This window comes from Cyrtonyx montezumae, unplaced genomic scaffold (assembly GCF_038088225.1).
Source record: "Cyrtonyx montezumae isolate F1298 unplaced genomic scaffold, pur_monq_1.0 scaffold_8, whole genome shotgun sequence".
Lineage (NCBI taxonomy): Eukaryota > Metazoa > Chordata > Aves > Galliformes > Odontophoridae > Cyrtonyx > Cyrtonyx montezumae.
Window position 1 is genome coordinate 16300411 of NW_027072089.1, and position 22061 is coordinate 16322471.

The 22061-nt window shown below is 38.3% G+C and overlaps 1 protein-coding gene across 1 annotated transcript in view; it reads right to left on the reverse strand.

Annotated features, from left to right (window-relative positions):
- EMC2 (ER membrane protein complex subunit 2) overlaps positions 1-21588 on the reverse strand; it is a 37101-nt gene extending 15513 nt beyond the window's left edge. The window contains exons 1-5 of the mRNA XM_065751849.1: positions 21504-21588; positions 16023-16136; positions 14176-14240; positions 10838-10923; positions 8196-8253 (exon numbers count right to left, since the gene is read on the reverse strand). Coding sequence (XP_065607921.1) covers positions 8196-8253; positions 10838-10923; positions 14176-14240; positions 16023-16136; positions 21504-21543 — 363 coding nt within the window. The 5' untranslated portion in view covers positions 21544-21588. The remainder of the gene's footprint in view (positions 1-8195; positions 8254-10837; positions 10924-14175; positions 14241-16022; positions 16137-21503) is intronic.
- Between the last annotated feature and the right edge of the window lie 473 nt (positions 21589-22061).

The following is a 22061-nucleotide window of genomic DNA, read 5'->3' on the forward strand; positions in this document are numbered from 1 at the left end:
GAAAATCTGGCACAAAATGTTTTCAACTGGCACAGAACTTTTTATAAGTACTGAAAATTGCTGGGAATTGACACGTGGGGCTGCCTTTTTTTTTTTTTTTTTTTTTTGTAGTTGCAATTTGTAGTTAATTTACATCATTTTTCAATCACAAATAAAATTGTAACAAAAACATTCTGAACACACTGCCAAGAGTCATACATGTAGGCAGGTGTTCAGTAGAAGAGATCCAGATTATTCAGATCCATGATCCCAAGGAGTCCTAGGACTGATGGAAAAATAAAGACCTGGAAGCAAAACAGCATTGCTTTAGCTGTGTTCACAGACTGCTCTCCCATCACACTATCTAGCTCTCCTTTAAATACCATAAAAGTATCAGGTTTTTGTTTTTTTTTTTTTAAGTCCAGGCTGCGTCCTGAGCATCTTGAAGGGAGTGGAGTAAGTAATGGCACACAGAGTGCCATCTTCTTTACTTCTATCAAATTAAACAAACTGCTTTACTGAGGAGAACTGCCACCACTGCTGACAGACACTGTACCAGACAAAAACCGGTAAGAAAAAAGGCAGATTGTCACTCATACTAAACTGAGGCAGAGGAGATTTAGGTTAGATGTTAGGAGGAAGTTTTTCACTCAGAGGGTGGGGATGCACTGGAGCAGGCTGCCCTGAGAGGTTGTGGATGCCCCATCCCTGGAGTCATTCAAGGCAAGGCTGGATGGGGCTCTGGGCAGACTGCTCTAGTGGTTGGTGATCCTGCCCATGGCAGGGGGGTTGAAACTACATGATCTTTGAGGTCCTTTTCAATCCAGGCCATCCCACGACTCTATGATTTACCTGGCATATTTTATACATGTAATTTATTTCCTGACTTAGTATCAGTAAAATTATGTTCAACAACCTGATTTGAGATTATTTTGAAACTTACAGAGCATACCAGAACAGCTGTAACAACTATGTTAAAAAAAAAGAGAGAAAAATGACACACATCTTATGCCCCAGCGCATCACAAAAGTATGATTTTTAAGAACTAGTCTGATACAAAACCAAATTGAATCTCCTTCCATGTTAAATGAAAAAAAAAAAAAACCAAACAAAGAAAAGACAAATTTCTGTGCTGGAACAAGATATGCAATGCTTGACTTGCATGGAACCTCTGATAGAGAACTCCCCCTAACCATTTTCCAGAGTTTAAAACAAAATGCTGGAATGCTTGTTGGCCAATTCTGTAAATTCAGCCTTCCCAGTGGAAAGCTATATGCCACCTCAAAGAAACACTTATACCATAATCAGTATCATCTGGACTAAGGTACTTTAGTATGTCACATTTATGAAACCACAAACCTTTCCAAGCTATTTCTTTTAAAGACTAATAATCCCCATACCTGGCACAAGTACTAATCTCCCATTTGTCATGATTCCTTTTCATTAGCATTAAGTAGTCTCAAAGCAAAGTGAAGATTTGAACATTTATCAACTTCTGCATTTGATTAGTAAACCATGCCAGAGAGTCTAAGGTTCTTCTAAATGTCATGGCTGAAAATTAAGTACCAGGAGGAGAATTCTCAAGGACTGGCACCTCTAAGAAAATAACTATTTCCTAATGAGAAACATTATATTTTGCAACTTATTATTATTAATAATAATTTGTCTTTATTTTAATGATTTAACAACTTAGAACAGGTGCGTTAGTCTAAGCGTCTTCTCAGATATACTGGAGTCCTTCAAAGAAGTCACTAATGGCTTGGATTCCTAAAGATCCATTTAGAAGTGAGCTTTGATTTCAAAAACAACTTCAACAGGATCTCTCACAACAGTTCTAGAGGAATCTGCCCTGGAGTAAGCAGGGAAGTTCTCTGTGTGGTACATAAATAGCTAAAAGTTATCAAACACAGAAACATTAGTTCTCTGCACAGAGAATCCTAGAGTCAGGTGTTCAGCATCATTTTAAGTGATCTAGCAGAGATTTACACAATTGATGGTACTGAGCTACTCAAGTCTAAAGAATAAAAAACAATTGCAAAGAATAACATTCAAGAGAGTGAATGCTAGCACGAAAAGCTAGCTCCTGAAATTCAATCCAGATAAAGGGATGCAACACATAAAGGGTAAAACAATACTGATTTAATGGACTCAGCAAAGCTCTCTGAATTTGGATTAGGAATGATGCTGGAATTGCCATAAACAGTTCTACAAAACACCAGTTCAGTGTTCAGGAGATGTCTTAAAACAGAACATCCTCCCTTAAAAACCAAACCCCCAGTGATGCTGGAATTATCAGAAAAGAATGCAGTGCATCATTTTTCTGTTGAAGAATTCCACAATGCTCTTGCTTTTTAATACTACCTGCAGATCTGTGCTCTCCTTCCTCATGTAAATAATCAAGTAAAAAGGACACAAGGAGAGGAGTGGGATTTCAGGGCACAAATTGGTAACAAGAACTGCTAGACAGGTTAGGATTTCTCAGTTTAGAGGAAAGAAAAACACAAAAGAACCATCACATCATTAATAAGAATGAATCAAATGAACAGAAAAGAACTGCTGATCTTAACAGACAAGTCAGAGGGATGAAAAAAATAAAGAAATTTGCTCCATCTGTGAATAAATGATGAAATTTCACTGCTGAATGATACTGTAGACAGAAACACACCAAACTTATTACAAATTTAGACAAGTTCAAAAGGCAGGTAAAAAAAATATCAACGCAGAAATTTCACAAAGGGCCATAAAATATATGGTTACCACTTCTGGCACAGGAAAACCATAACATGAAGATTAATAGAAACTGGCAGAGCAAACTAGAGCATACTGTATGATTGCCCAGTTCCTCCAGCATCTGCTATTGGTCACTGTCAAAACAAGACAAGCTAAATGCACTTCTGGCACAAATTCAGTATAGCTGTTCTTATGTCTTCTAATATTTTATTTCAAGGAACAAACTCTCCACCAATGTCTACAAAAAAAAAATTAAAAACAAGAGCTACACTCACAAAAGGAAAACATGGGGAAAATTGCTGGAATGCACTCCCTTATCTCAGTGTGCTGTGATTTAACAAGAAGGAAAACAACTTTCACAAAGGCAGATGATGCTCCAACTGTCAGAATATGAAGACATTTCTTCAGGATCCCTGTTCTGCACCCCAGGTTTAATCACCAGACCTCCTTGGGGACTATCCAAAGAAGCAGCTGCAGCTCTTCATATCTCTCATGAACTCCATCCTGTGTCAGGCACAGTGCCAAACTTGCTTCTTCAACTCCCCTTAAACCTACCACCATACAAACCTAATCTTAGGACTAGTTGCATCTTTCCCAGCAGGGCCTTCATCATCTATAATGAAACCTATGCATCACTTCACAAAATTCCCTCTATTAGCAGGTATTTCATTTGGTAAGCAGATTTCCTTTTTGAAACCGAAAAGCCTCCAGCAGACAAACATACAGATCTCCAAGAACTTCAGTGGAGGTCTCTATGCAAAATAAATGCATAGGAACTGCAGGAGCTGTAAACAATTATCACTGTTCAAATGATAAATAAATATCAGCACTCATTATTCTTACCTTGTTCAAAAAAGATAAGGAACTGGAAAAACATAAGTTACCTATATAGTCAAGGTGGTAGTAATACACAATGATAAAAAAATGCTAGAAAGGTACTGATGATATATAATTCCTGCCTTCTCACATGATAAACAGTCCTAAGATTTTTTCTACTGACTGGACTCCAGTATGTCTTCAGTGATCTCAAGAGAGCTTGTCTAGTAAAAGAATCTCAAAATACCACAGAAAAGTGTTAATTCATGTGATCCTATAAATATACTTCTTGTTGTTCATTCCTGGAAACAGAGCTGTTAGTGTTCTGGGTGAAGCCACGGTCTTTATGGGTTCTTAAGTAATTTACTGTCTTGTTCTTTAAACCCTGCTTTTAATTCTCCATTCAGTGAGCCACAATTATTTTACTAGACCATGACAGTAACGAGATTATCCACATACTCTAAGCTAAGCAAGCATATACAGTGTCTTCTTGTATTAAAAGCTTAGTTGAAAAAGTAGCAAGAATCATGCCAATAAAGACATCAGATTTTCTGGGGATTAGAATTAAGGCAGAACTGAGGGTCTTATCTCACTTTCCCCTTTTCTTGACTAAGTGCTCTGCAATCTTCTTGATGGTTGAGCTGTAGTATGAAGACAAACTACAGCTGTAGTAGGATGACAGCGGAGTGGTTTAGACACCAAGACAAGACTTGGACATTTGATCTTAGTTTCCCTATCACCATTAGTCTTCTTTGCACTTCTGGACAGAACATCTAAAGAAGGGCTCAATTCACATAAAAACTTAACTATTTTATCAAAATAGACACGTGCTTGTACAAATTACTCCCCAAAAGCAAAAAACCTTTGCCAGGGTACACTAATGCAAAAATGCATTCCACTTAATTTGATACAAACACACACGCACAGTTTAAAAAATATATTATCATTTAAAGTCAGTATAAAATTGAAATCAATGGCAAAATTGGAAAGTCGTCTACTTTGAAACTGGGTCCTAAGTATTTCAGTGGAGCTGTGTTTTCATCTGCTCTCCACATGTAAAATGGAAGTACTGTTTCATTTCACATGGATACTGTAGATAAGCAAGAAATAGAATTCCACTCAAGATACTATTTCCATTTGTAAAATTCTTATGTAAGAACCTCATCCAAGAAATTAGGTCTCAAGTATCAAATAGAAAAACATAGACATAACATTTCCAAGCAGATTTCCCATTACATTTTACAAAAGCCATTTATCCAAAATATAATTGCTACTGTAGAATCAGAACTGCTAATGAAGATGCTGGAAACACTGTGAAGACCAGCTTACCAATTAAAAATGACTATTGATTAAATGTGCCTTTAACTCTCTTATTATGAAAGTATATAAAGTTTTAGCCTTAATCAATACACCTCAACAGTATCTAATAAGCAAAAAGACTACTAGAATTTTAAGAGTGTGCATATTCTGGCATTTTTTAAGTAGTTTACCTGAGCCTTCAGCATTATCATCATTATTATACAAAGTAAACCTGTGCTTTCTTTAGTGAAATAACAGAACTGCAGAGCCACTTGTTTGATGTATGTGTTCATTATTAGAGCCTGAACAGTTACTGACAGAACTAACACATACCAGGTACTATAGGGAATGAGACAGCTTACACCAGTAGGTCTCAAAGCTTTTTATAATAAGTGCCTCAAAGTAAAGAGCTGTTTTTATTAAAAAAAAGAAAGCAAACAAATAAACAAGACTCAAACACTAATACAAATTGCTCTATTCTGATCTCCCAGCTACCCTTCAAACCACCTGTTCCGCTACATGAACATCTGTTAGCTAACCATCTAACCTTCCTGTTCCTGCCCCTCTCTTTGGGCCTCGTTATTCCCTTTTCACGCTGTTCCTCCTGGATGTTCTTCCTCTCCCCTGCTCACCATTTGGGTGCAACTCATGAAAGAATGAAGCCTCCCTGCTTTCTGACCCTTTCTCACAGCACTACAGCCATGAGGAACAATTGCTAGAAGTTCTGTTTTCTCTCTGCAGCCTGGGATAGATCATGCTCAATACATTTAGAAGAAGTATTTAATAAAAATTCCAGCAGTCTCTACTGAGATCACAAAATGAACACTTTCAAATACCTGTAATTTAGCCAATTTGGGTGTTTTTCTTCATAGTATAATAAAAGTTGCGTTCTACTAAGAGTTCTTTTCCTGTTGGTATCCAAGGTTTTACTCCAAAGTGCAACAGGATGAGATCTTCCCAATAAAATAAATTAACGTCAAAAAACAAGCAACAAAGTCCTTTCTTCCAATCCTTCTAAAAAACAACGTCTCCCTTATTTTGTTCTGAGAAACAGGATAAGTATACTGGTCTACAAATAACTTGGCCACTGCTTGGCATCAGTATAAAGACTTTCAACTGGACACTAAATTAAATTTTAATTAATAAAAAAGGACCTGCAATGGAAAATGTTATGCAGCTTTAATAACATAGTAATCTGCCAACTACAGCACTAATTTGCTTGTATTTCAGCTGAAATGGACAAGAAAGAAAAAGGCTGCCATGCTAATTGCATTGAATTGCACACAAGTTGTGCTTTTCACAGAAGTCACGTTTCATTCAGTGATGTTAACCTCCTTAAAGAGACTGACTCCTAATGCCTACAAGCTTTGGAAAATGAAACATCATTTCCAAAATGACAAAACTAGCTTTGCTCCGCTGTTACACAAATAATCTTCTTCAATAAAGAAAGTCTAGAGTGAGGGTTGAAGGTTCAGAGATATTGTGAATCAAGATGGTTGAGAAATGTGGAGATTATCATATTTTAAGAAAACTACTTTGAATTATATCCTGAAATATAATAATTAGTGTTAACTTAAGATTTCAAAGCTTGCAACAAAACCTCATCCAAAAGTGTAAGTGCCCATCACATGGTCTGAGTTCAAGGCTCACTTATCAAAATGGAAAAGCTTGTCAGGTATTTAAAATAAAAGATTTTATTTAAATGCTCCTCCCGCGCTTCTCTCCAGTTGAAACTGTCAGTTGATGCAATGGATGATTTTTTATACTATTTGTGTGAACAACTGTCTCACTCACAGCACTTGCCAAACTGTTCAATATATATAACCAAGTCCATCTGTCCACACATCAGAAGAAATTGTTATAAGTAAGGTGACTGCCAACACAAACTGAGCAACAGCTTCTTCTTAAAAAACTCGATTATTTTCCAACAGCAGTCACATGTGTGCATGGAAATAATTAACAAATAAAAGACACAAAGAAACCTACATATGTCAATTTATCCAAACTTTATGTTCGATTTTCACTTTTCACAGGCAAGGCTGAGCCAATTCATCCAATGGGTATATAGCAACAAACTTCTGCTCTGCATTTTATGCTCTTCAATTCTAGTTTCAGAAATCCAATAAATGATGGAACTGTTATAAAATTTACATCTTATGTTTCTAAATATTAATGTTTTATGGATCTTAATGATTTTCTCACACAGAAAATCCAAATGAGGCATACTACTTACTTAAACATGCTATGTTGTTCCAGAAAACTATCCAACAAGCACCTTACTTGGATGATATTAACTATGTTGAGACAGCTAAAAAAATGAACAGTCAAAAAAACATTCTTCAAAGATCTGTGGTCTACAGATGTCACTGTAATATCGTGCTTCATTTTCCACAGGCTTTAGCAGAAAGCCATAAAATATGCACCTAAATGACTGCTCCTTGTGGCTTCACTGTAGATGGTTTCCTTCTCATTGTAACGTGACTTTGAAGACTTAGTGTATTTCTGGATCACACACTGCTAAGATCTGTGAAAATTCATGACAGTAATCTACACACCTCGCGTTCAAACTTTTTGTCACAGACATTACAGACTTAGTAAGAAGGTCACCTACATTTGCCTTGCAAAAAAAAAGGTTCGAGACAGACTACTTTAGGGAAAGGGAAAACAGAGTGAAGAACGGAAATAGCTCTTCCTGCCTACACACCGAAGAACTGTTGACTTAAATCAATGCTAAATGCTTGACTTTAATCTATTGACATTGTCTGAGAGATTGGCTTGGTATTATTTCAAGATGTGTTGCCCTAAAAATTATCTGTCTCCATCCCTTCTCTGTTAATGGTTTACTACATGTAAGTGCTTGCACTAGCCTTGCTAACCCCATAATCCATTCACTCCTGAATAACAGACTACAACAAATAAAACAAGCAGAGAAAGCCAGAGGTTCAAAAAATAACAGTGTCAGTTTACAAGAGATGTCTACAATAGTCTAAGCATTTTATTTGCATGGAAGTCTAACCATTACTGAGACCCAGTTCCTCAAAATCAGTAACAGACAAACATACTTCAAACAGACAATTGAACATAATCATTATAGATCGACATCGATCTAAGTCTTACTAAGTATTACTGGAAAGGTTAACAGCTATAATCCTGTCTTCTAAATTCAGTGTTTAACCAAGTATTAAACCACATCACCTCTTCCCGAAAAGAATTTTATTTGCTATAACAAAGGTAACACACAGTTATTATACTAGGAGGTAAAAGAAACAAATACGATAACACTGACAAACATTTTTTCCACAGCGAAACCCACAAAACATCGTCAGTTTCAAATAAACTACTGCAGTTAAGAAAAACCTTTAAAAACTTACTGTATTGGTTGCATCCTCTTGTAAAATTCTATCATATAATTGGATGGCATCATCATACCTGTTTAAAGAAAGCATTCACATTTAGTCAAATAGTCAGAGCTCTGTTTTAGCAAAAATGTCTTAGCAATAGTTAACAACACTACTATACTTTTTATACTGAATATAATTATGCTGTCTGCATGAATGCAGTTAAATCAAGTTAAATAAAATAAATGGCAATTCATTCATGGAATAACATTTCAACAACTTACACATTTTACACCAAACTTATCAAACTCCCTCCTTCTGTTCTTTTCTTCTCTACCCAATAGTTCCAATCATAACAACCCAAATCTCTTTCCTTCCCAAGAAGCAGAAACCCCAAAATTTGAAAGGCCATTCAAAATGACTTTTCACTTCATTACTGCAATTTAAAATTCCACATCTCTCTTCTATTCTAGAATTTATTTTATAAATTTAAGCTGCAAACTGTAAGCTGCAGGGACTCGTATTGACAGAACAACCCCTTAGACTTTACCATAAATGAATGGAAACTGTTTTCCATGACCAAGACATAGGTTTTATTGATTAATACTGCTACATGAAGTTTGCTCAAAAAAGGTTACTCCAGTTGCTATGAACACTTTACATCTTCTGGGAAGCAGGTTTATGTGTTTAGTCAGCCACGTGCAGAACCCACACTGGACAACTCAAACAATTCGACTTAAAATACATTGGGCTACATAGCTACTGCACCATCACCACACAAATAGGGCACACTACCTCTCTTCGCAAGTAGATGGACAAGCAGCTTTTCCAAGGTACTGCTGATTTTGTTGCTACGCATCCCCTTCTCACCTTAGACACCCACTACATGCTCTCACTGCTTTCTGAGCACTGCCACAACATGCACAGCTCAGCTTTCCAATCCAGTTACCGTAAGGTATAAGCACAAACGTGAATGAGCAGTAATGAGTAGAAGGTGACTGCTACAGGCCAACCTGAACAAAAATGCCATTAAATGCCATATTTGTGTTCCCTATTAGTTGCTACTTTATCCTATGTATTTCACAAGGCTAAACACAATGCCCATAACCCCAGGTTAACTAAGTCAAGTTCTAGAAGAGAATTCTCTTGATCAGCAAGTGTCTATGAGGATGTTCCTCATTATTTCCCCCTTCTGGTAAGGAGGACAGGATTTTAACAGCTCCTGCAGGCACCTGAAATTTAATGAGAAGTACGCTTCTATGAAGCATGTGATCACCCCAGACAAGGTCTCCTTAGGCTTCAATTACAGCCAGCAGAAAGAGGCAAGCCTTCCTAGGGCACAGTTCAGAATACTTACAAGTGGGCTTGTGTACATGACAACCCATACCTAAAGCCCCTCCTCCACCTCCAACTTCTAGGGAAAACCCACTGACACAAAATCTGGCCTTCTATTGTACTGCTCCCCTCATAGTCCAGTCTCAAGCATTAAAACTGACCACAATATCACAACGTTTTCTAAAAACATCTCTGAAAAGCTGAAGCTCAGTGCCACCTCTTTGCTGAAACAACACACAGTTTGGGGGGCCATTATCTCCAACAGGGATCTGCTTCCATGCAGTAACATCTTCAGTTAGACAAATAGACCCGAGCAGAATTAACGATCTTTTGCACTATCAGACAGGTCTTGGGAAAAGGGAGAAGACATGCTGCTAAGTTCCCACAAGAGTCTTCTGCTGATGTAGAGTAGGAATACAATAACAGAAATTTCTCAGGAACACGTAAAGAGTGTGAATGTGGAACTTCTACCTGCACTAAGACTGTGCCTGTGCTAGCAGAACACAGTTATCCTCTCTTTTTATGTTTCAAGCAAAGGATTTTCATTCATGGCTCATAGCAAACTATATTTTCAAATTTAATTTTGCAAGGAAATGGATAAAGAACATCTACTAAATAGATAAAATATAATGGAGTATTTAGGCATCCACTTCTAAACTCCAGTTCCTTTATTAATGATGGGTCAAAGGGTCAAAATCCCATTAACTCTGTACGGCATGAAACAAAGGGTATACCTTTTAAAAAAGTAAGTTCTCAACTATTTATTACTTAATAATTCATATTACATTTGGTATGTTATAAACATTTAAGGATATTTTAAAACATTTCCTCTTACTTTCTGCCATTTTTGAATTGCTTCTATGAAGAACTCTACAGTAATTCATATTAAGTTCAACCAGACTTATAAACACTTGGAAAACAAAGAAAAAGAGCTCCATTTTGAAGTGACCAGAAGAGAAGTACAGTGAAGCAAAAGAAATCTGTCAGTTATTTTCACCTTCTGCTCTAGGTCTACAAGATTCAATGTATACCTCACACACCTTGCCACAGAAGTGCCTCGTGTTTTACTGTATAACAACTTAGACTGTCAAGTAAGAGATCTTTTCAATCTATGAAGTCTGACAGAACATTGCAAAAATGTAACACTGTATAGTACAAGCAAAAACATAATTAAAAAGAAGTCTAAACATAACATGATCATGCACACCATTATTCTCTTTATAGAAACATGATAACGTTGTTTTGACATGCTTTTATTATGCCCAAATTTATTTTTAAGAAATAGCATGCACCTTTCCAGATAGAAAATGCATTAAAAAAAAAAATAAATAAAGTTTTACCTTTCCATAGCTTCAAATCTCATTCCAGTTAATCGCTTAACTCTGTGGCTCCCAGGAAACTGCCTCCTTAGCTCTTGAAGACAAAACTGTACAAATAGAATCAAGAATAGTAAATACAGAAGAAGGGAAAAAAAGTCCTTGGCTGATAAATTCAACAGCCTGAGATGTGACCTCGGATCAAAAGTAAACACCCATTTTTGAAATAAGCAATAAAATGTATTGATAAAGATAAGTTCAGAAACTGAAACTCTGTCTGCTAGAAGACTAATTTTAATAAATATTTTATGTAGTTTTTTAGATTTTAGATCATCAAGGCTTCCTGGAAATAGTTACTTGCTCTGAAAAGTAAACTCATTTACTAAAACAGTTCTGATGCTATGAAACATTGAAGTCTACTTGGTTTCCTCATAATAACACAAAACAGTTAAGAAAAATAAAGACAGTAAGAACTTCTGTGATACTTCCTTAATAAATGGATATCTTATAATGGAACGAATGATGCTAATTCTGTGTTCTGTGTTTATTTTTTAAATAAAACTTTGAAACCAAAGAAAATGTTTGTCATTGGCTTGAACAGAGCTTCTTGGCAGAGGAGGTAAAACTTTTCTAACTCCTGAAATCAATGAGACATCTGGGCAGGATAACAGGAATTCAACACAGACAGATTTCTCTATATTTGGAAAAAAAAAAATACAAACAAATAAGTAGATCAGTAAAAATCAGTAAGTTCCCTCTCTGTGTCTGTAGATGAAGAGCTGCTGGAGAAATATAACAACCTTCACTGCTTTTCTCCAGTACTCATTAAAAAACTGACAGAAATTGTTTGTCATAATGTTGGATCCCACAATCTGCAGATGGACTTTCATCCAGACAAAAAAACCATCAGCAACACAAGAATTGCTGATGCCCTACAACACAGGAGTCCAGTGAGAGTAGAACCGCTCATCACAAATCCATTTACGTCACTGTCCAGTTGAGTACAGAAGCTGGGAGACCAAAATGAACCCCTGTAGATTAAGAAACCAGAAGAAATAATCTGACATGAAAAGTTGTGAGATTATTCTAAACAACTTGCTGTAATACTTTTCAAAACAAACCAAAAGAAGCCCTCTTTGTGATAAGATAGACTGTGTATATCTTCTGGCTGTTCTCATCTCAGCAGTACTGAGAGTCATTCTTCTTAAATTTAACTTGTACTCCCTGTAGTCATTTATGATGATGCATTTCTTAAATGCTGCATTAGTTAACAAGAGACTCTATCAGTTCCCAGAGAGGACTGTTTCAACACAGTGTCAATCATCTACTTTCCAGTTTATCTAAGAAACTCTGCAGATACAATGGTAGATCTCATTTATGTGTGAAACAGTTAATCTGATTTTTTCAGCTACTCAGCTACCTACTTCACAATTTTAAAGGTATGACAAAAGGTAAAGAAAGATAAATCTGAACTTAAACATGAACTGGTAATGCAGGTGCCTGCCAGCAATATGCACTTTCACCAGATGGAAAAAAAACAACAAAAAAAAAGCCAGATAAATTACTGTGAAAACTATCTCAGCCTCCCCATTTGGAGAAGATAAGATCCATTCCTCTAAGCACAAACATCAAAAGCTCTCTGCTAAAAAACCTACTTTGGGGCTACAGTTGTAGGGGAAAGTCACATATGATGCCAACTTGCTTGAATTAACTATTTCTTCATTATAAATCAATCAAATAATAATAATGTCTGTTTCCCTCTGAACTTTTAACCTCCTCCTGAGCTGCATATAAAATGCTGCACTGCCTCACCTCCAGCAATATCTCTTAGAGAGCACAGAAACAAACTCAAAATCCCTGACATGGTTAGTAAAATTAGTGTTTCACAACTGATCTTTCAGCACTACCTCAACAACTCCATGAAAGTCTTCCTGAAAAGACTGAAAATAAATTCGAAAAAATGATTTAGATAAAAAACAGAACACAGAAATACATTTATTTATACAGTAAGTTTGTTTTTCTTTAAACAGACAACTATACCACAACAGTGCCTTCTTTCAAATCACAAAAAAGGGAAGTTCACCAGGTTCACAAGGAGTTCAGTGTGTTGTCCTCTATTTTCCAGTACTCCATTGTAAAATATATATATGAAACTCAAAATAAACCTGTCTGTTTCTGCCTGCTTTCAAACTGCCCTTCTCCCAATTACAATCTCTAGTCTGACCCTTGTATATCACAGACCATTAAGTTTCACCCAAATGACACCACATGAAGCTCAAAGACTTTACATGGTGGCTTACTGTCTGCAGAACAAGAGAACAAGACACTGGAAAAGTAATTCCCATGAAGGAGTTGAACCTTTGAAAGTTTTGTTTTTAATCTCATGAGTAAGAGTTCAAAACAGGTTCATTTTATTTGATTTACAAAAGTAATTCAGACAAACCTGCACACAAAATTACTAAAACCAAATAATCATTAACAGTATTTATGTTAAGAACCATTGAATAACTTGGATCAGAAGGCCCCACCAAAGAATGGGCCCTCGGAGGTCACCTGCATCAAATCCTCACTCCGAATAAAGTCAGTTTCCAACTTAATGAAGGTGATTCAGGGCCACACAGCAATATGTTTCTCAGAATCTGCAGGGAACACCACTACATTTCAGTGCTATGCATCCCAAAGTGTCCACTGTTGTCACTGTTCAAACCTTTTTTTTCCTAATGCTGGAAAGTGGAATTTTCTTTGCTGCCCCTTCTCACACTTGTCCTTTGTTGCACACCTACAAAAGTCCATCTCCACTTTCTTTATAACTTTACAACACATTACAAATCTATAATTAGAGATTCAAAGATAAAGATCTTTCTTTGCCTTCTCAAGGCTTAACAAACTCATGTCTCTGAGTCTTTCAGTATACATTACATAGCCCAGGTCCTTATTCACCTTGCTAGACATCAACTGGACTTGCTCCAATGTGTCAAGGGCTGCCAACAATGACAGCATGGTATACAGTACTGATATATGTGACAGAGCATTTTTACCTCAAAACATTAAAAAACTGTATGTTTTCAGAAGTTTTTAAACAAACACTTTCTGGACAACATGGCAACATCAGTATTTCTGAAATTTAGCCCATAGCAAAGTAGCTGTAAATAATTTCAAGGCTCTTGGAAGAGACATGATCTGCTTAAACACATCACAGAAGGTGGGTGGAAGCAGTTTCTTCACAGCAGTCTATTTCTTGATATCCTACCAGGCCAAGTTAAGGAGTTCAGAATACCCTACAACTGTCCAAAGAGCTATCAAGAAGAGATACTGAGGAAGAAAACTTAAGGTCTGAGAGAAAAGTCAGCTTCAAAACTTACCAGTGCCAAATCATCTCGACTGCAGTCCAGGGCAGCAATCATCACCTGTTCATATATTATCCAAACTGAACAGAAAATGAGATATAAATTGAGAGAATTGATTTTATTTGTTTTTTAAGATAATGGGAAACACCTACACTGAAAACAAGATCAATGAATTATGCACATATTTTCTTCCCCCACTGCTGTTGTGGAGAAAAACGGAACCACGGACATTTTAAGTAACTGATGGAATTAATTAAAAATGCATTTAAGTAGCTGTATTGCTTTCAGTAACATAAAGTACATTCTGACATACTGAAAGGCAAATGTATTCCTAACATTATAGCTGCAAACTTTTAAACAGATCCCCATTAGGACATGCTCTCTGATCAGAGCTGGAGAACAGCCATAGGTTAGAATGAAAACCAATCTCCCTTAACCGTTTCCTGCCATGAGTCTTATATGGTCCTCTTCCTGGAATAGAACAATTTCTCTAAATCAGTGACAGATTATAATAGTTTCCTTCTAGGTCTACTAAATTCTCCAATTTGAATAACTTCACAGAGCAGCTACACAAGCTACAGAAAAATATGTTATGGCAGAGGAAAACATGTAACACGTGTACTGCAAGTACTAAGTGCTCTAATCTTACTAAGTGCACCTGATTTAATTTACATACAGTACAGAGCAGAAACAGAAGCTAATGTTGTCTTCCAAAATAAAAATGGGAAGATCTGAGAGGAATAACAAGATCCTCAACAACTCCTTACTAAAATGTAATTCTCATAAATTACTAACAACACATAATTCTCAAACAGCGCAACTTGAGAGTAAAATCTAGATTAGTTCCCAAATGTTTTTTTCTAAATTGGAGGGAATCACTGACAATTCTTTTGTAAGTAGCCACACTAAGCCCATCTTACAGACTACCAAACACACTGCTCACAGTTACAGTGTAAGATCCCTCAGAACACAGCATGGTGCCTTCAGATGCTGAACCTCCAAAGCCCTTCATGACTTTGCTTTTCTGAAATAGCTATGTGAATTCTGGAACACCAGATACAGTCAGCTATTCAAAATTAAAGTTAACTTACTAAAGCTAAACAAACTTATTAGAACACTATAACACATTAGCAAATACAGTGCATTAATATGACTGCAAAAATCCATTCGTTTCTATATAACACCAATTAATAAAAATTCAAGAACTAGAAGAAATACATTAAGTCAACATTAAATTATCAGAACTATAAAAAAAGAAAATGAAGAAAAAAGATCTAGCATTAAAATGAAAACCTGCTTGTGTGAGATTAATACTCAAACCTGTAACATACTTTATTTTACATCATGCTTATAGTAGAGTGCTACTGTATGGTTATGACATGTTTTCAAACAATTCTTTTTCAATATGAAACACTGAACGCCAAACTCCTGTCCACTGAAATTAGGTTAGCTAAAGTCACATGAAAATAATAATTTCATGGATAGTGAAAATGCAAGAGCTTCTTTACGGTGAGGGTGACGGAGCAGTGGCACAGCTGCACAGGGGGGTTGTGGGCTCTCCTTCTCTGGAGATATTCAAGACCCGCCTGGACGCCTACCTGTGCGACCTGGTGTAGGGAACCTGCTCTGGCAGGGGAGTTGGACTCACTAACTGTGAGTAATTTCTACATCTGTCTTCACTGCAGCCTGAAAAGAAATAAAACCTGGGAATTTTGGCAACTATTAAGACTGAAGTCCTAGTTTACCAATGAGATACACAAAGGCAATAGAGACGCATAAAACAGAGGCCAGAAAGTGAAAAACAACAGATAAATGAAATAAAATCTAAAAGCAATGGATACTTAGACAAAAAAATTCCTTACTGTCATCTCCAAGCTTAGATGCATATTCATTAATTAACTCTTCTCCAACATCCACTATCTGCTCACTGTTCCGGTAGTTTTCTTCCCTCCATTTCCTCATTTTATCACGCATATCTAAGGGGAAAGGGGAAAAGAAATCAAGAGAAAATATTCACATATCCAGATAGGAATGGAATTTGGACTCTATTTCTTAAAATACGCATAGGAAGCACAGTTTAGAAAGCAACAGATCTGAAAAAGCAACTTCTACTAATAGAAGAAAACTAGTAGAGAACAGATGTGTGCATGTAGTAGACCTCTGGAACTGTATCACTCAAGCCTCGCTTGCGCTGTAATATAAATAATTCAACTTCCAGGTTTGCAGGCTACTGGTTACTCAGTAAACAAATCTAATGGATGTTGCCCAGTTTTGAGAAAAACAGGCTTCAAGAGTTTTCTTTCAAGTACTTTTACACTTATATTTACAAACAGTATCAAAACTATTTCTGTTCCACGTGAATACATTTTCACAAAGAGAGCATTACAATACTTCTGAGAACACAGCAGCAGTTACACTTTTTTCTTACACTTTTATTGGTATAAGAAATGGTGTAGAATTCCATTCCAATATAACTCCAAGACGGACAAACACAGAAGGAAAAGCTTTCTACATACATCAGAGAAGTGCTCAGAGGTAAAAGCTACCACTGCTCATTTAGGTAACACAAGATGCAAAAGGAGATTTTTTTTAACATATGGATTTTTGTTTGCTTCCAATTTCAAGTGTTTGTTTACCAGAAATCAGGTTTCTAAGAGTGTAAGAACACTGAAAGTGATCCAGAGAGCACTACTCAGCAGCAACTAGCTGAGGGTTTCTTCATTCTTCACATCAGAAAACTGCTAAGAATGACTCTATGCACGTATCTGTATACATGTATGTGTCCCATATACAAGAACATACTCTGGAGAACTAAAGGAAAATAAGTTCTCACTATTACATAGTGCTTCTACTGAAAATGAAGGTACAGTAAAAACCACTGCTACTTTTTTATTTTTTTATAATTTACAGCAGCTGGGAAAGCAAATGCAATGGTAGATGTATCCACTGGAAGCTTTTTTTGCACTTCCAAATACAGTTAACATGACTGACAGTTAAAAACTAAGCACTGAACTTAGTTCTATCTACCTGAAGCAATCTGGGCTCGCTCATAAGACTGCCTTTGTGCTACACTTTGCCTTTTGAAATTCAACCAAAACCACCACACGGTTATGTTTCATATGCATGAGTACAGTTAAATGGTTCTAGACACATGATGGTCCCTGGAAATTCAAAGTCAGACAGCAAGAATGTGAGAGAACACAAACATTCAGTAAAACTGACAAGCTAAATGCATAAAAATAAATAAGGCATCTGATTGCTAGCTATGCATTTACTTGGAAATTATCAGTGTCTCCATTCAGTGCAATTCCAAGCAGAATAGCATATGAATTACATACTAATAGAATATACATTTACCACTCATCAACTAGTTACAGGATTTACAGCAATGGGATAAAAAACACAACGGGACAGAGCTGGAAAAGACTAAATGCACTAATTCATGTGAATCCTCCAAATGGCACGTTAGTTTTACAAGTGCTGAATGCTAAATGAAAGGTAGAAGAAAATGCTAAAGATTACAGTAAAACTTAAGCAAGGTTTTCAACAACAGTGCCAATTTTTACTAATGAAGATATCAGAAAAAGTCAGTAATACTTTATTTTTTTGTCTTGGTGACAAATGTACAAAGAGCATTTAATACAAGGTTGGATAAGAGCACTTTGGGATTCTGAACAGCCTGGCTTTAACTGCAGTTATTCTTCTGTCACGAATGCAGGCTGGTCTTGATATATCTTTTCAGTCCCGGGTTCTCCTGCCCATATGAATCAAAACGTGTCAAGTTCAAAGGAACAAGCATGCTTGCCACAATGTTTGTTGTTCCATAAAAACACCCAGCAGCCCACAGGAAGCCAAAGGAAATAAGGCCTATTTTGTTTTTGCTGTCATTAATGGGTCAGGTAATACAGCCTGAGCAACCAGATACTAAGTAACCCTTATATAAGGGCTCACACTTGGGAAAATGTGACCCTGACATAAAACCCACTGCCCTGGTCAGTCCCTAGCCCTTCTGGAGCTCATTTTTACACCAGACTTCTGTTACAGACACCACATCTCCCACCACACCTCAGCTCCCCTCTCTCCTCTTGAAACACCAAACAAACCCCCACAACCACAACACTGCTGTCGGACAGGCTCACCTACACCCACCAGGTCAGTATGGCCCTGGCTCCAGCTGTGGGCAGGCCTCCAGCCCCGGTGCTTACCCCATCCTGACCAGCACTCTGTGCTTGCAGGAAGAGCCAAAGGAAATCCAACTGGCAGTGCTGATGCTGCCTTTGGCTGCAACAACTCCACTTTCAAAGCAGCCTCAACTCAAATCTCGGGATCTCACCTTTGCCTGCTGTAATCACATCAATCTATACCTAAAATCCAGAGTAAACTGGTCTGCCCTTTGGTTTTGGCAGAAAACAGGAATACAAAGAAGCAACAAGAACACAACAAAAACATTTCATCATCATTTAATTGAAAACAGATGATAGAGACAAAACGCTAGACTGTTCTCTATTTTTGAGTCTTTCCATAGAGATTAAATGTGAATTCAGCATCTAAGTCAGAGGAGGGAAGCAATTTTGTCATCTAAAGTGGATGTATTTAATGAGTAGAGATGCTGAAGTCAGTGTTCAGCTTACAATTCACTTGGGATTTTCTCTTTGGTGTATATAATGCTCAGCAATACACATCTGAAATAAAAAAAAGCCCTCACCTACACAGACTGTTATCTAAAGTCTTGTTGCTATTTTCAATAATTATTAAGAATCCTTGAAAAGCCTCCACGTGAACACATAACTAAACCTCTCCGTATACCACCACAAAGCAGATCAGTTTTTAACACTGATTTAGTGGTCCTGACAAGCCAAGTAGCTTAAATAACAGTCATCACAAGAGCTATTTAAAATCTTATAAATGGAAAACAAGCAAAAATAATAACTGAAATGAATGTAGTTTAGAGCATATGTCAGCTTTCTCTTGGTCTTCTGGTTTTGATTGGAGCACAATGATGGACAGCAACAAGAACAGTCCAGACAGCACTTCAGGTCTCCAGAAAGCTCACATCTCACTAGCTGGAAGTCTCTGCTTCCTGTTAGATGGGTTTGAGATGTTATTGCAATTGTGCCTTGGTGCAAAGATGAGAAAGAAAAGCTGGACTGCTTTGTTCAATTCTGACAACAGGTCAGATGGCTGTTCCGTGACAGCCAACTCTTACTTTATTAGTTCTTGACCATCGTGACCAGTTCTTGTTTGAAGGTCAAGCTAACCCTGCATGCACAAGCTAAATTCTGTGCTACAAAATCAGTCTTTGAAATAACTTCATATAGAGTGCATCTTTTCCAAAAAAAAGCCACTTATGGGCCAAGTTCATCTTTAATGTGTCACTGAAAAATTAAATATTTATGAACAGTCCGCAAGTTCTGTTTGTTTATGAGCTCCTGCAGGAGGCTGCACATGGCCTGTTGGTACTGACTGCCCAATCTACAGCACTGTGCTGCTTTGTCAGACCAGCAATTCTGGGCTCTTTGTCGCTCCACAGCATTTCTCATCCTTATTCATACTTTAATCCTTGTATATTTAAGCAGGTAGGAACTATAATGATGCTTTTAATGGCATAATTATCAACACTACCTAAGATGTAAACTATAAAATGTATAATTTTTTAATACAACAGCAATCTGAGGCCACATTCAGACCATCTGAGTCCACTCATCAAGCCTCTGAAATGGTTTCCTTGCTCCACAGATTTTCAAACAACCCCTGATCCCCCTTTCATATCTGAGCAATATTTAAGTAAAAGCCATCCTGTTTATCAAGGACTTGGCACCTAATGGACTTTTCAGATGAATACCAACAAGAGAGCTGGTTGCAAAAACAAGCATTTTAGACAAATTCAAGGTATGCTACAATCAGTTCCCAGAGATGCATTCAAGTTCTCCCTTAGGGCCCAGTTCACAAACCCTCCTGGGATGACCCCTAGTAAAAAGCCTCATTGTGCTGGGGACCTGTGAAAGTAGAGAGAAATGCCTTTTTCTCTGTGAAGACTCTTTGTATAGTCTGTTCACAAATTTCACTTTTACTCTACTACACATTTCCTAATGACAGAAAAAATAATTATTATTTTCAAATGTGCGTCAGACTTTTGGGAAAGCCTAACAATACTGCTAGCAATGCCCCACACAACAGCCTCCTCACTACTACTTCACAGAATCATAAAATCATTAAGGTTAGAAAAGACTACTAAGATCATCTAGTCCAACCATCAATCTATACCTGAGTGCTCTAGACCATGTCCCTCAGTGCCACATCTACTCATTTCTTGAAAGCCTCAGCCACCTCCCTGGGCAGCCTGTTCCAGTACGGCATCGCTCTTTCAAATTCAAAATTGTTCCCAATATCCAACCTGAACCTATCTTGGGGAAACTTAAGGTATCATCTCTCATACTGCTGTTACGTGGGAGAAAAGGCTGACCACTTCGCCACAACCTCCTTTAAGGGAGTTGCAGTGATACAGTCTGCCCTCAGCTTCCTGTTCTCTAGACTGGACAATCCCAGTTTCCTCAGCTGCTCCCTGTAAGACTTGTGCTCCAGACCCCTCACAGCTTCAGTGCCCTTCTCTGGATTCACTCCTGGACCTCAATGCCTTTTTTGTAGCCCAAAACTGAGCACAGCACTGGAGGTGTGGCCTCACCAGGGCTGAGTACAGAGGGACGATCAAATCCCTGCTCCTGCTGGCAGCAGTATTTCTGATATAAGCCAAGATGCCATTGCCTTTTCAGCCGACTGTCAATGAACGGTCTTCCTCCCTGCAAATTTCCAGCCACAACTTCACAACTGTTAAACATACATAAAAGAACTTGCAGACATTGTATGATTTTAGAGCAATAAGTTGCCACCCTTACCAAACAGAGAACGGCGTGAAAGACAGCATAAAGTATGGCAGGGAAAGATGCTTCTTCTAGTGTTTCTACAAATTTTGAATGAAAACAGCAAGGGGAGGCCCAGATCCCCGCAGAGACCGCTGTGTCTCCGCAGCAGGCCCCTCGAACTACCAACAGCCCGATATCCAAGCTGCGACCTGCAGTCCCCTTGGTCAGCAAATGGAAACCCGAATGCACGCTCACGCCTTGTTCCAGCCCCCTCCCCTCGAAGGGCTGCGGGAGACCGAGCTCCAGCAGGAGCCGCAGTCACCCCGCCGCACCACCCGGCCTGGCTACACCGGCTCCGTCCCGCTCGGGCACGGCGCGCAGCGCAACTCGGAGCGCGCGGGCTGCAGCGGCTCCGCGCCGCACCGGAACGCCAGGCCGTCCCGGGCCATCCCTAGCCAGGCCGGCTGCTGGCCGCGGCGTTACCTTCCCACGTCACGTCGTACATCTCCGACACCTTCGCCATCTTGGCGGCCGCCCGCGTGACACGGCGCCGTGACGGCCCCGGCCGTCATTGGGTCTCCCGCCGCAGGGCCCGCCCGACGGGCACCGCCCGCAGCCCGTCCCTCCCCGCTACGGGCTGCTGGAAGCTGAGTGAACGAGGCAGCTGCGTTGAGCAGAGTGGAGGCCCGTCCAGTCCGAATCTCGTTTCCTGCAATGAGCAAAGCTGGTGCTAAGGGAAGATGCGTATAAGGCAGGGCTAGCATTCACAGAATCACAGAACTGTAGGGGTTGGAAGGGACCTCTAGAGATCATGGAGTCCAACCCCCTGCCAGAGCAGCTCCCTAGCCCAGGTTGCACAGGTGAACAGTTGGACTGGATGATCTTGGAGGTTTTTTCCAACCTTGGTGATTCTATGATTCTATGATCTCTGAGAACACCGCCTCACTTCAATTGTGCTGGTGCAACTGTTTGCTGGTTCTCAACCAGTTACTATAGTCAGGTGAAGATTAACCCAACAAGAGCTTTAAAAGAGGAGGATCT